The 13,260-nt window shown below is 40.8% G+C and overlaps 1 protein-coding gene across 9 annotated transcripts in view; it reads right to left on the reverse strand.

Moving 5' to 3' along the window:
- Nucleotides 1–13,260, reverse strand: part of FAM135B (family with sequence similarity 135 member B) — a 362,884-nt gene that overhangs the window by 22,729 nt on the left and 326,895 nt on the right. For all 9 annotated transcript variants that reach the window (XR_010141340.1, XR_010141341.1, XR_010141342.1 and 6 more), the window contains one exon: nt 12,547–12,701. Coding sequence is in view for 5 of the 9 variants with exons in the window: in XM_024251153.3 (XP_024106921.2) it covers nt 12,547–12,701 (155 nt within the window). In the remaining 4 variants the exon portion in view is untranslated. The remainder of the gene's footprint in view (nt 1–12,546; nt 12,702–13,260) is intronic.

The following is a 13,260-nucleotide window of genomic DNA, read 5'->3' on the forward strand; positions in this document are numbered from 1 at the left end:
CAGACTAACAGTGGATCTCTCGGCAGCAACTCTAAAAGCCAGAAGAGAGTGGGGATCAATATTCCACATTCTTAAAGAAAAGAATTTTCAACCCAGAATTTCATATCCAGCCAAACTAAGCTTCACAAGTGAAGGAGAAATAAAATCCTTTACAGACAAGCAAATGCTGAGAGATTTTGTCACCACCAGGCCCGCCCTAAAAGAGCTCCTGAAGGAAGCACTAAACATGGAAAGGAACAACCAGTACCAGCCACTGCAAAAACATGCCAAATTGTAAAGACCATCAAGGCTAGGAAGAAACTGCATGAACTAACGAGCAAAATAACCAGCTAACATCATAACGACAGGATCAAATTCACACATGACAATATTAAACTTAAATGTAAATGGGCTAAATGCTCCAATTAAAAGACACAGACTGGCAAATTGGATAAAGACTCAAGACCCATCAGGGTGCTGTATTCAGGAGACCGATCTCATGTGCAGAGACACACATAGGCTGAAAATAAAGGGATAGAGGAAGATCTACCAAGCAAATGGAAAACACAAAAAAAGCAGGGGTTGCAATCCTAGTCTCTGATAAAACAGGCTTTAAACCAACCAACAAAGATCAAAAGAGACAAAGAAAGTCATTACATAATGACAAAGGGATCAATTCAACAAGAAGAGCTAACTATCCTAAATATATATGCACCCAATACAGGAGCACCCAGATTCATAAAGCAAGTCCTTAGAGACCTACAAAGAGACTTAGACTCCCACACAATAATAATGGGAGACTTTAACACCCCACTGTCAGTATTAGACAGATGAACGAGACAAAAAGTTAACAAGGATATATAAGACTTGAACTCAGCTCTGCACCAAGCAGACCTAATAGACATCTACAGAACTCTACACCCCAAATCAACAGAATATACATTCTTCTCAGCACCACATCACACTTATTCCAAAACTGACCACATAGATGGAAGTAAAGCACTCCTCAGCAAATGTAAAAGAACAGAAATTATAACAAACTGTCTCTCAGACCACAGTGCAATAAAATTAGAACTCAGGATTAAGAAACTCACTCAAAACCACTCAACTACGTGGAAACTGAACAACCTGCTCCTGAGTGACTACTGGGTACATAATGAAATGAAGGAAGAAATAAAGATGTTCTCTGAAACCAATAAGAACAAAGACACAACATACAAGAATCTCTGGGACACATTTAAGCAGTGTGTAGAGGGAAATTTATAGCACTAAATGCCCACAAGAGAAAGCAGGAAAGATCTAAAATTGACAACCTAACATCACACTTAAAAGAACTAGAGAAGCAAGAGCAAACATATTCAAAAGCTAGCAGAAGGCAAGAAATAACTAAGATCAGAGCAGAACTGAAGGAAATAGAGACACAAAAAACCCTTCAAAAAAAATCAATGAATCCAGGAGCTGTTTTTTTGAAAAGATCAACAAAACTGATAGACCTCTAGCAAGACTAATAAAGAAGAAAAGAGAGAAGAATCAAACAGACGCAATAAAAAATGATAAAGGGGATATCACCACCGATCCCACAGAAATACAAACTACCATCAGAGAATACTATAAATATCTCTATGCAAATAAACTAGAAAATCTAGAAGAAATGGATAAATTCCTGGACACATACACCCTCCCAAGACTAAACCAGGAAGAAGCTGAATCTCTGAATAGACCAATAACAGGCTCTGAAATTGAGGCAGTGATTAATAGCCTACCAACCAAAAAAAGTCCAGGACCAGATGGATTCACAGCCAAATTCCACCAGAGATACAAGGAGGAGCTGGTACCATTCCTTCTGAAACTATTCCAATTGATGGAAAAAGAGGGAATCCTCCCTAACCCATTTTATGAGGCCAGCATCATCCTGATATCAAAGCCTGGCAGAGACACACTGAAAAAAGAGAATTTTAGACCAATATCCCTGATGAACATTGATGCAAAAATCCTCAATAAAATACTGGCAAACCAAATCCAGCAGCACATCAAAACGCTTATCCACCACGATCAAGTTGGCTTCATCCCTGGGATGCAAGGCTTGTTCAACATATGCAAAAAACGTAATTCGTCATATAAACAGAACCAAAGACAAAAACCACATGATTATCTCAATACATGCAGAAAAGGCCTTTGACAAAATTCGACAGCACTTCATGCTAAAAACTCTCAATAAACTAGGTATTGACGGGATGTATCTCAAAATAATAAGAGCTATTTATGACAAACACACAGCCAATATCATACTGAATGGGCAAAAACAGGAAGCATTCCCTTTGAAAACTGGCACAAGACAGGGATGCCCTCTCTCACCACTCCTATTCAACATAGTGTTGGAAGTTCTGGCCAAGGCAATCAGGCAGGAGAAAGAAATAAAGGGTATTCAATTAGGAAAAGAGGAAGTCAAATTGTCCCTGTTTGCAGATGACATGATTGTATATTTAGAAAACCCCATCGTCTCAGCCCAAAATCTCCTGAAGCTGATAAGCAACTTCAGCAAAGTCTCAGGATACAAAATCAATGTGCAAAAATCACAAGCATTCCTACACACCAATAACAGACAAACAGAGAGCCAAATCATGAGTGAACTCCCATTCACAATTGCTTCAAAGAGAATAAAATACTTAGGAATCCAACTTACAAGGGACATAAAGGATCTCTTCAAGGATAACTACAAACCACAGCTCAATGAAATAAAAGAGGACACAAACAAACAGAAGAACATTCCTTGCTCATGGATAGAAAGAATCAATATTGTGAAAATGGCCATACTGCCCAAGGTAATTTATAGATTCAAAGCCATCCCCATCAAGCTACCAATGACTTTCTTCACAGAATTGGAAAAAACTACTTCAAGTTCATATGGAACCAAAAAGGAACCTGCATTGCCAATACAATCCTAAGCCAAAAGAACAAAGCTGGAGGCATCACACTACCTGACTTCAAATTATACTGCAAGGCTACAGTAACCAAAACAGCATGGTACTGGTACCAAAACAGAGATATAGACCAATGGAACAGAACAGAGCCCTCAGAAATAATACCACACATCTACAACCATCTGATCTTTGACAAACATGACAAAAACAAGAAATGGGGAAAGGATTCCCTATTTAATAAATGGTGCTGGGAAAACTGGCTAGCCATATGTAGAAAGCTGAAACTGGATCCCTTCCTTACACCTTATACAAAAATTAATTCAAGATGGATTAAAGACTTAAATGTTAGACCTAAAACCATAAAAACCCTAGAAGAAAACCTAGGCAATACCATTCAGGACATAGACACAGGCAAGGACTTCATGACTAAAACACCAAAAGCAACAAAAGCCAAATTTTGGCAACAAAAGCCAAAATTGACAAATGGGATCTAATTAAACTAAAGAGCTTCTGCACAGCAAAAGAAACTACCATCAGAGTGAACAGGCATCCTACAAAATGGGAGAAAATTTTCGCAACCTACTCATCTGACAAACGGCTAATATGCAGAATCTACAATGAACTCAAACAAATTTACAAGAAAAAAACAACCCCATCAAAAAGTGGGCAAAGGATATGAACAGACACTTCTCAAAAGAAGACATTTATGCAGCCAACAGACACATGAAAAAATGTTCATCATCACTGGCCATCAGAGAATTGCAAATCAAAACCACAATGAGATACCATCTCACACCAGTTAGAATGGTGATCATTAAAACGTCAGGAAACAACAGGTGCTGGAGAGGATGTGGAGAAATAGAAACACTTTTACACTGTTGGTGGGACTGTAAACTAGCTCAACCATTGTGAAAGACAGTATGGCGATTCCTCAAGGATCTAGAACTAGAAATACCATTTGACCCAGCCAAACCATTACTGGATATATACCCAAAGGATTATAAATCATGCTGCTATGAAGACACATGCACATGTATGTTTATTGCAGCGTTATTCGCAATAGCAAAGACTTGGAACCAACCCAAATGTCCATCAATGATAGACTGGATTAAGAAAATGTGGCACATATACACCATGGAATACTATGCAGCCATAAAAAAGGATGAGTTCATGTCCTTTGCAGGGACATGGATGAAGCCGGAAACCATCATTCTGAGCAAACTATCGCAAGGACAGAAAACCAAACACCGCCTGTTCTCACTCATAGGTAGGAATTGAACAATGAGAACACTTGGACACAGGGTGGGGAGCATCACACACCAGAGCCTGTCGTGGGGTGGGGGGAGAGGGGAGGGATAGCATTAGGCGATATATACCTAATATAAATGACGAGTTAATGGGTGCAGCACACCAACATGGCACATGTATACATATGTAACAAACCTGCATGTTGTGCACATGTACCCTAGAACTTAAACTATAATAATAAAAAAAAGAATTTGGCTTTTTTTCATTCCTAATTCCTAAGAGATACTCTCTGGATTCTTAGAATTTCTCAAATGATAAGAGTCTCTTTGGTATTTATGGGGTCTTGACATTTTATGCTAACCAGGGACTCATGATGAATCCTTAAACACTATATGCTAATAAGTTTGTTCAGGATAGAGGTTGGCCATGCCGGAAAGACCAATTATGTGACTAGAGAGTTAAGACATTCAGTCAAGTAATACTAGCCTGATTTCTGGGAAAGAGTGGCCTGGAGATTGATTTTGGTCACAGTTAACCCCTGATAAACACTCTGAATTCTGAGGCTTAGACGAGTGTTTCTGGTGATGACACAGACTGGTGTGCCTGGGGGGTGGTAAGTCCTGAGGGCACAGAAGGTTTATGTCTGAGACCCCTCAGACCTCATCCTATGGATCTCCTTTTTCACTGGATGTTACTTGTATCTTTTATAATAAAAATGCAATCATATGTATGATGCTTTCCTGAGTTCCGGAAGTCATTCTAACAAATTATTGAACCTAAAGAGTTATGGAAACCCACAATTTATAGCCAGTTGTTCAGTATATGGGTGACCTTGGAACCCCTGAGCTGGTGTCTGGTTTTTTTTATTTATTTATTTATTTTTATTTATTTATTTATTCTTTCTTTCTTTCTTTTGAGATGGAGTCTCGCTCTGTGGCCCAGGCTGGAGTGCAGTGTCTCCATCTTGGCTCACTGCAACCTCCACCTCCCAGGTTCAAGTGTTTCTCCTGTCTCAGCCTCCTGAGTAGCTGGGATTACAGGCACATGCCACCATGCCCAGCTACTTTTTTTTTATTTTTTGTATTTTAGTGGAGATGGGGTTGCACCATGTTGCCCAGGCTGGTCTCAAACTCCTGAGCTCAGGCAATCCACCCGCCTCGGCCTCCCAAAGTGCTAGGATTACAGGCATGAGCCCCCACGCCCAGCCTGGTGTCTGATATTTAAAGGTCAAGTTCATCAAGGATTGTGCCCTTAGATGGTGAAGTTCGACCCCTGGGTAGTTAGTGTCAGAACTGCACTGCACAAACAAAAAGCTGTCAAAACCTGTCATCCTTTAAGTTTTAACTCATCTAAGTATGTGTAATAATCCCCATTTGTAAATATCAAAGCATTTCTCCATCTTATGCACAATACTTATGGAGTAAAAGACAGCTTTAGAGCCAGAAAAGCCTGATTTTCAATTCTGACATTGCCATTTACCAGCGACGAGACCTTGGACAACTATGGAACTTAGATAAGCTCTTATCTTATTAGAGGTCACTTTCCTCAAATCTACAATGGGAAGATTCAAAATAAACTTCATGCTTTACAGTCATAAATCAAAGTAGAGTTATGATACAAGATGATGTTACACCTGGGGAAGACACATTTCTACTTTCTCAGAAAAATACTGCCAAGCTTGAATTCTATTCAGATAAACTCTCCTTTGTGGCATTCAGACCACAGGAAAGCTCCCAGAACCACTGTGATCTTCATAATCAGATGGTAGGGAGCCAAAGATGATCTTTTCCTATTTTTATTTAGGTAAGCCATTATCTCTCTCAATCTCTTCTCAATCTCTCATCTCTTCTTTCCTTTCTTCTCTCTCCCTCTTTCTCTTTCTCTCTGCCTCCCTCCCTTCTAAGAATTCGTAACTGGACAAAAACTATATCCTCTCATGTCTGTGTGTATCATGGCTGTCATGAAATAGTTGTGTGACATATTATTCAATTTACATATACACCAAACAAAAAAAAGGACTGGATTTTTATTTTCTTTAAAATGTTTAAATCCTCCACATGGTCTTAGTAGAAATTAAATCAATGCAATCACTATTGAATGTGACCATGAAGTAAACCACTGAGACATTATATAGCTAACTGCAGGAAGTATTAAGACATGATGCCTTTGAATGAAGTTTATGATTGCAGCAAGGAAATAACGGATCTCTTCCTTACCAGGGTGCATTCTTTGCATCTTAAGCAACTGTGAACAAACTTTCCTATCTCTACAATACCCTTCCCATGACGTACCGCAAGTTAGACCTTCTCTAATAAATTCCGAGCCTCCCTTCTACTTACATGCAGTCTGATATATCCCATTGCCATACTATGATCTGTTTGTGCATCTGTTTTCAAGTCTAGAGAGAAGAGTTGGTGTTTTGTGAATTTCTATAGCCCCAAGGCTAGCATCATGGCTAGTACATAGGTGATGAATTGAGAATAGTACAGAATTCCAACAAAACAAATAATAATATGCTCATTATTGTTTGCATTGGTTTGAAAAAATTTGCTTTAATAAAAGTCCCACAAACAGTACTTTGACATATTCTATGTGAAAAATCCCTATCCTAGGCAGTGGCTTAGGAGGAGGGAAAGTGAGTACTAGTTATAACAGTGAACCAGGCTCTGCCTTTAAGGGATTTGCAAAATATTGGGAAACATATACAGATACAGCTATCTCTTCTGCCAAAATAATGTGGACTATGGCAAAACTATGAAGACAGTAAAAACACCAGTGGTTGCCAGGCACTGGGGAGAAGGCAGGATAAATAGGCTAAGCACAGAGGATTTTTCGAGCAATGGAACTGTGTATGATAATATAAGAGTGGATGCACGTCACTCATTATACGTCTGTCCAAACCCATAGAATGTGCAACATAAAGAAGGAACCCTCGTGAAAACTAGGAACTTTGGGTGATAATGACGTGTCAGTAGAGGTTTATCTGCTGTAACAAAGGCACCACTCAGGTAGGAGATGTTGATAATGAAGAAGGCTATGCATCTGAGGGCACAGGAGGTATGTAGGAAATCTCTGTACCTTCCTCTTTATTTTCCTTTACTGGGAACTTGAAATCTCTTTTAAAAAGTCTTTAAAAAATAAAAAAAGAATGGGACTGCTGGGGAATATGAAATGAGCTTCTTCAGAAAAGGAGGGAATGAGCCATGCTAAGCACAGGGAGCAGCATGGGCAAAGGCCCAGAAGGCTGGGCACACTATGCTCCAGCTTCGGTTCATTCCCACGTGGATGGAACAAGAGTGAGGTATTGGGTGTATGAAGTCAGACAGAGAGAGAGAACCCACGCCACAGATGAACTTGAATGCCTTGTATAAATGAGTCATCTGGTCTTTATACCACAGGTCATAGATTCTTGGAATTAAAAAAAAAATTTAACCGATTCATCGCAGACAGTTAAGACAGGAAACAGAAAGTGCAGAAAGTAAGTCAGTTGCCAAAATAGCAAATAATTAGTTTCACTATTGTAACTATAGAAAAATGAAAGTAGCAAAGGATCTAATTGAAAGAGAATGGATTTAGAGTCAAATACTAATGAATAGTGTTAGTTAACATGCATTCAGAATGCCTTTATGCCAGTTGCTCTTTTAAGTGTTTTACGGACTGATCAATCCACTAGTCACAGCAATCCCATGGAGGAGAAATTACAACCCTTTTTGCCCAATTTCACACGGTTAATAATTGTTAGGGGGAAAGACTCAAAACCAGACAATCTGACAATCTGGCCAACTCTTCAGGCTTTAGGCGAACCTCCCAATTGTCTTGAGATAGAGAGGCATGGTGTGGGTGTTGGGGGAGCAGAGACAAAGACAGATTTTGCAGAGTGCCTGGTGCATGGCACATGTTTAGGCCATATGATATGGTTTGGCCGTGTCCCTACCCAAACCTTATCTTGAATTGTAGCTCCCTTAATTCCCATATGTGGTGGGAGGGACCTGGTGGGACTTAATTGAATCATGGGGGCAGTTTCCCCCAGCTGTTCTCGTGCTAGTGAATACATCTCACAAGATCTGACGGTTTTATAAAGGGAAAACCCTTTCACTTGGCTCTCATTCTCTCTTTGCCTGCTGCCATGTAAGACGTGCCTTTCACCTTCCGCAGTGTGATGCCTCCCTAGCCACATGGAACTGTAAGTCCATTAAAGCTCTTTTTCTTTATAAGTTACCCAGTCTTGGGTATGTCTTTATCAACAGCATGAGAACATACTAATACACCATGGTACTGTCACAGACCATGAACAAATGCTATTATGGCTTTTGTTAGTTGTTTTTTCTTTTTAGAGACAGGGTCTCACCTGTCACCCAGGCTGGAGTTCAGTGACAGGAGGCACAGTCATAGCTCACTGTAGCCTCAAACTCCTGGGCTCAAGGAAACCTCCCACCTCAGCCTCTCGAGAAGCTTGGACTACAGGTGTGAGCCACCATGCCCAGAAAATGCTATTATTTTAACATAGAAATGGAAATCTTTTATTTCCCCTTTTTCCTTACACTAGAAGAATGGAATATAATTGTATCTGATAACGTCATGGCAAGGCATAAGTATTAAGGTCACTGGGTTCTTGAGGTAGGAGAAAATAGTTCTTTATCACTCATGCTTTTGATCTGGGGTTAAAGAATCATCAAAATGCTTTGTGAGAGATCAAGGAGTTCAAGAAAAGCTTCCAGTTTGGAGAAGGGGTACAGATATTTCTGTAAAAGTAGTCTGGGGGATAGAGAAGGCTCAGGTCAGAGGTCCATGGAGAGAAGCCTGGAGAAGAGAGACCCGCCTCTGAGAGTGACTGCCTTTGTTCTTCCAGGAAGATGAGTGCACCTGTGCTGTGCCGGAGTCCCAGCCTCAAGCTCAACACAGAAGCTGCAAAGAGAGGCTGGTCCTAAAATATGACATTGTGAAAGGAAAACATCTTGAGGCCCCCAAAATCACTAAGCTAAAGGGAAAAGCCAAGCTGGGAACTGCTTAAGGCAAACCTGCCTCCCATTCTATTCAAAGCTACTCCTCTGCTCACTGAGATAAATGCATATCTGATTACCTCCTTTGGAGAAACTCATCAGAAACTCAAAAGAATACAACCATCTGTCTCTTACCTATCTATTACCTGAAAGTCCCCTCCCCACTTAGAATTGTCCCGCCTTTCCAGACTGAACCAGTGTTCATCTTACGTATCTTGATTGATGTCTCATGTCTCCCTAAAACACATAAAACCAAGCTGTGTTCTGACCACCTTGGGTACATGTCGTCAGGACCTCTTGAGGCTGTGTCACGGGTGCATGTCCTCAACCTCGGCAAAATAAACTTTCTAAATTAACTAAGACCTATCTCAAGTTTTTGGGATTCACAACATAAATATGGATAACCAATGGGTTAGAGGAACCGCACATTCGGACAATCCTAGAAAGACCTCCTGCAACCATGTCTTGTTGCTGTTTGACTCCAGGGCACTGACGTGAGAGGTGGTGAGAAAGGAGTGGGCAGAGAAGCCCCAGAAAGACTGAGGTTGATTTTCCAGCTGATGTTGCAGGATGGAGGCGCAGAGAGGGAATGAATTTATTTATTTATTTAATTGAATTTTTTTTTTTTTGAGACGGAGTTTCATTCTTGTTGCCCAGGCTGGAGTGCAATGGCGCGATCTCAGCTCACCACAACCTCTGCCTCCCAGATTCAAGCGATTCTCCTGCCTCAGCCTCCCGAGTAGCTGGGATTACAGGCATGTGCCACCACACCCGGCTAATTTTGTATTTTTAGTAGAGATGGGGTTTCTTCATGTTAGTCAGGCTGGTCTCGAACTCCCCACCTCAGGTGATCCACCCGCCTCAGCCTCCCAAAGCGCTGAGATTACAGGTGTGAGCCACTGTGACCGGCCAAGGGAATTAATTTATTAAAAAAATAGAGATATATGTTGTAACTTCACCTGTGAGTTGAGGGACTGAGATTCATATTCACAAGAATGTATGTTAATATGTGCAGAAAAAAAGACTGGAAGACAATCTGCAACAAAACCTAATAATGATAATACTAGAGGATCTGCTAGTGGGCGATTAATTTAAATTTCTTCTCCAACAGTTCAGATTCTCTGTAGTTAAATCATATAACTCTAATGAAGATGCACTTACATATTAATATATATGCATACCTACGTATGCATACATACACATACATACATATGCAAACACACATACATACATGCACACACACACCCCACAGAAGAAAACGTCTCAGTGTCATATTTCAAACTTGTTTTGACCAGTTGGTTTGGAGGCTCTCTGGCCTGTACACTTTAAAACTGCCATACACTGTACTGACACTAGATGTCAGGGTATAACTGAGAACCAAATAACTGTATATTTGCAAGGTTGCACTGCCCTTGGAAGTCATTTGGATTTTTAAAATATCCTTTAAGTCTCAGGTAGCAGAATCTTTGAACTTCAGCCATTTTAAAGCATCCTTTAAATGATGGGCACCTAAATATGATGATTTAAAACTCCTTGCACAGACAGCGAGGCAGAGCACGGACTTTGGAATCAGAGAGAGTTGGCGTTGAACGTCGGCTTTAATAAGCCTTGTGATCTTTAATACATTCTTATACTTAGTGCCTCAGATTCTCTCTGTGGCATTGAGTTTGTGAGGTTGTTTATAGGATTAAACAGATAAAACACCCAAAACCTCCAGCATAGGGCCTGAAGTTTTTCTGATCCTCAAAGGGAGCACAGGACAATTTAGCTTGTTGGGTTTCCAGGAGCAGGGCCGTGGGGCAGGACAAGAAATGAACCTTGACCTCTCGCCCACTCCCCAGTTGACCTGTCAGTCCATTAACAAACTGCGTGTGAAAGCATGTGTGAAAGCAGCAAAACAGGTTGCACTCTGGATACATATACACAAACAATACACACAAACATGTGATCTTTTCTCCCTGAAATGAATCATCCATCTATTAATCCATATACAGTAAGTCCTCATTTAACATCATCAGTAGGTTGTGGGAAACATTGACCTATAACACAATTAAAAGGATGTATAACAGAACAAGTTTTACCATAGGCTAATTGATATAAACAAGCAATAAGTTCCTATGGCATATTTCTGATCCCCAAAACATCATTAAACTTAAAGACTTAAAACACTTCTAATATTAAACCCTGAAGTAAATCTGAGATATACATACATTTAAGAGCAATTAATAAAAACAAATAATGATTTGCCCAGTATTTGGTGACTCGATGAGCGACGGCAGTTGTAGTGGTGGTGGGTTAGATCAAAGAGTAAATGTCTGCAAAGTGAAATTGTAAGGAGCACATCCTGCCAACCTGTACTTCACAATCAATCAGAAATATGGTAGCTCGCTGAGTGCTTCCATACTTTACCCTTTCCTGGTGCTTCAGGAAAACAAATCAGCCAGGACAAGATACCATCCCATTGTAGGACTCAGCCCTGGACAAGACACCATCCCATCTCAGGGCACACTCACACATACCCACACTCACTCTGACCAGGATGATGTATACACACCAATTCACCTAATGAGCACAGCTGTAGACCGTGGGGCGGGGGGGAAAATCAAAATACCTGGAGAAAAAACACCCAAGCAGACAGGTGGATAATGCGCCAACTCCAAACAGACAGTGGCCCAAATGGCCAATGCCTTTATTTTTATTATTATTATTTTTTATTTTGGGGGGATGGAGTCTTGCTTTGTTGCCCAGGCTGGAATGCACACGATCTCGGCTCACTGCAAACTCTGCCTCTTGGGTTCAAGCGATCCTCCTGCCTCAGCCTCCCAAGTAGCTGGGATTACAGGTGTCCGCCACCACGCCCAGCTAATTTTTGTATTTTTAGTAGAGATGGGGTTTCGCCATTTTGGCCAGGCTGGTCTTGAACTCCTGACCTCAGTTGATCTGCCTGCTTCAGCCTGCCAAAGTGCTAGGATTACAGGCACGAGCCACCGCGCCCAGCCTTTGGCCCAATGCCTTTAAAGTTCACCTGGAAATCATATTTATTTGAATGGCACATTTGAGATAAGAAACAATCTTCATCTGACTTTCATGTCACTCTGGTGTGGGGGTGGGCAGGCTGTGGTTCCTATTTTGCAGGTGAAAAGGCTGAAGCACTACATATAATTCCACTCCAGAAGGAGTCAGGGAGGAAGTCTTTCATGGTTATTTTGTTAGATCGGTTTGTCTATTTCATGGAAACAAAGTCATTTCAAACCATTACTTTGTTTCCTCTCTATGAACTGACATAATCCTTCATTAATTTGGTCTCACTTTTGCTGGGACATAAACAAACTGTGCCATTGTAGGAATTCCACTGGAAAGCCTTATTCCTGAGTCTTTCCAAAACAAAACAGACAAACCTGTTGCAGGGCAGTCCACGTATCTGTCCTCAAAGATCACTGGCAGGGTGTTCCAATCGCCGTCGATGTCCAGGCACTCTGCAGGCAGCGGGGGCATGCTGGTGAGGTACTCCGAGTTCCGGATATCCAGGGACAGCTGGCTGTGCGTCTGTATCCTGGGGAGCACATGGCAGGGTGAGCGTCCAGGGAAGAGTCAAAGGTTTCCAAACTGTTGCCCCCTCTTCCTAATCCCGGGAAAATACTTGGTTCTCAGCTGACTCTGGCAATTGTCTGCCCATCATCCTTTTCTCTTCCACCCACATACTTAGCCCCCAGAGCCATAGTCTGCTTTGTTTTGGAACTGGCTGAGGTGTTGAAGTTAGAGGACGTAGATTGTAGGATTAGCAGAAACACAAGAGTATTTATCATAGACCATTTTATTGGAATATAATAAATACCACATTAGTGGGAAGCAAGCTGAGTTTTTAAATGACTAGAAATTTAGAAATTTTAAATTAGCATTTTGAAAAAAATGTAAATCTTTGTATCTTTTACTCTTTTCTGACTTCTTGGACCACTTAGGATCTGGTCATATTTTGGCATATTTGAATTAAAACCTATCTAAAATACCTTTTTTATTGATTATTACACGGACAGTGGCATCCTGGATGAAGGTATAAATTTCCCTAGATCAAGAGCCATATTTTTTGGTTTCCCCTGTAAGATGAAGAAAAA

Source organism: Pongo abelii, chromosome 7 (assembly GCF_028885655.2).
Source record: "Pongo abelii isolate AG06213 chromosome 7, NHGRI_mPonAbe1-v2.0_pri, whole genome shotgun sequence".
Classification (NCBI taxonomy): Eukaryota; Metazoa; Chordata; class Mammalia; order Primates; family Hominidae; genus Pongo; species Pongo abelii.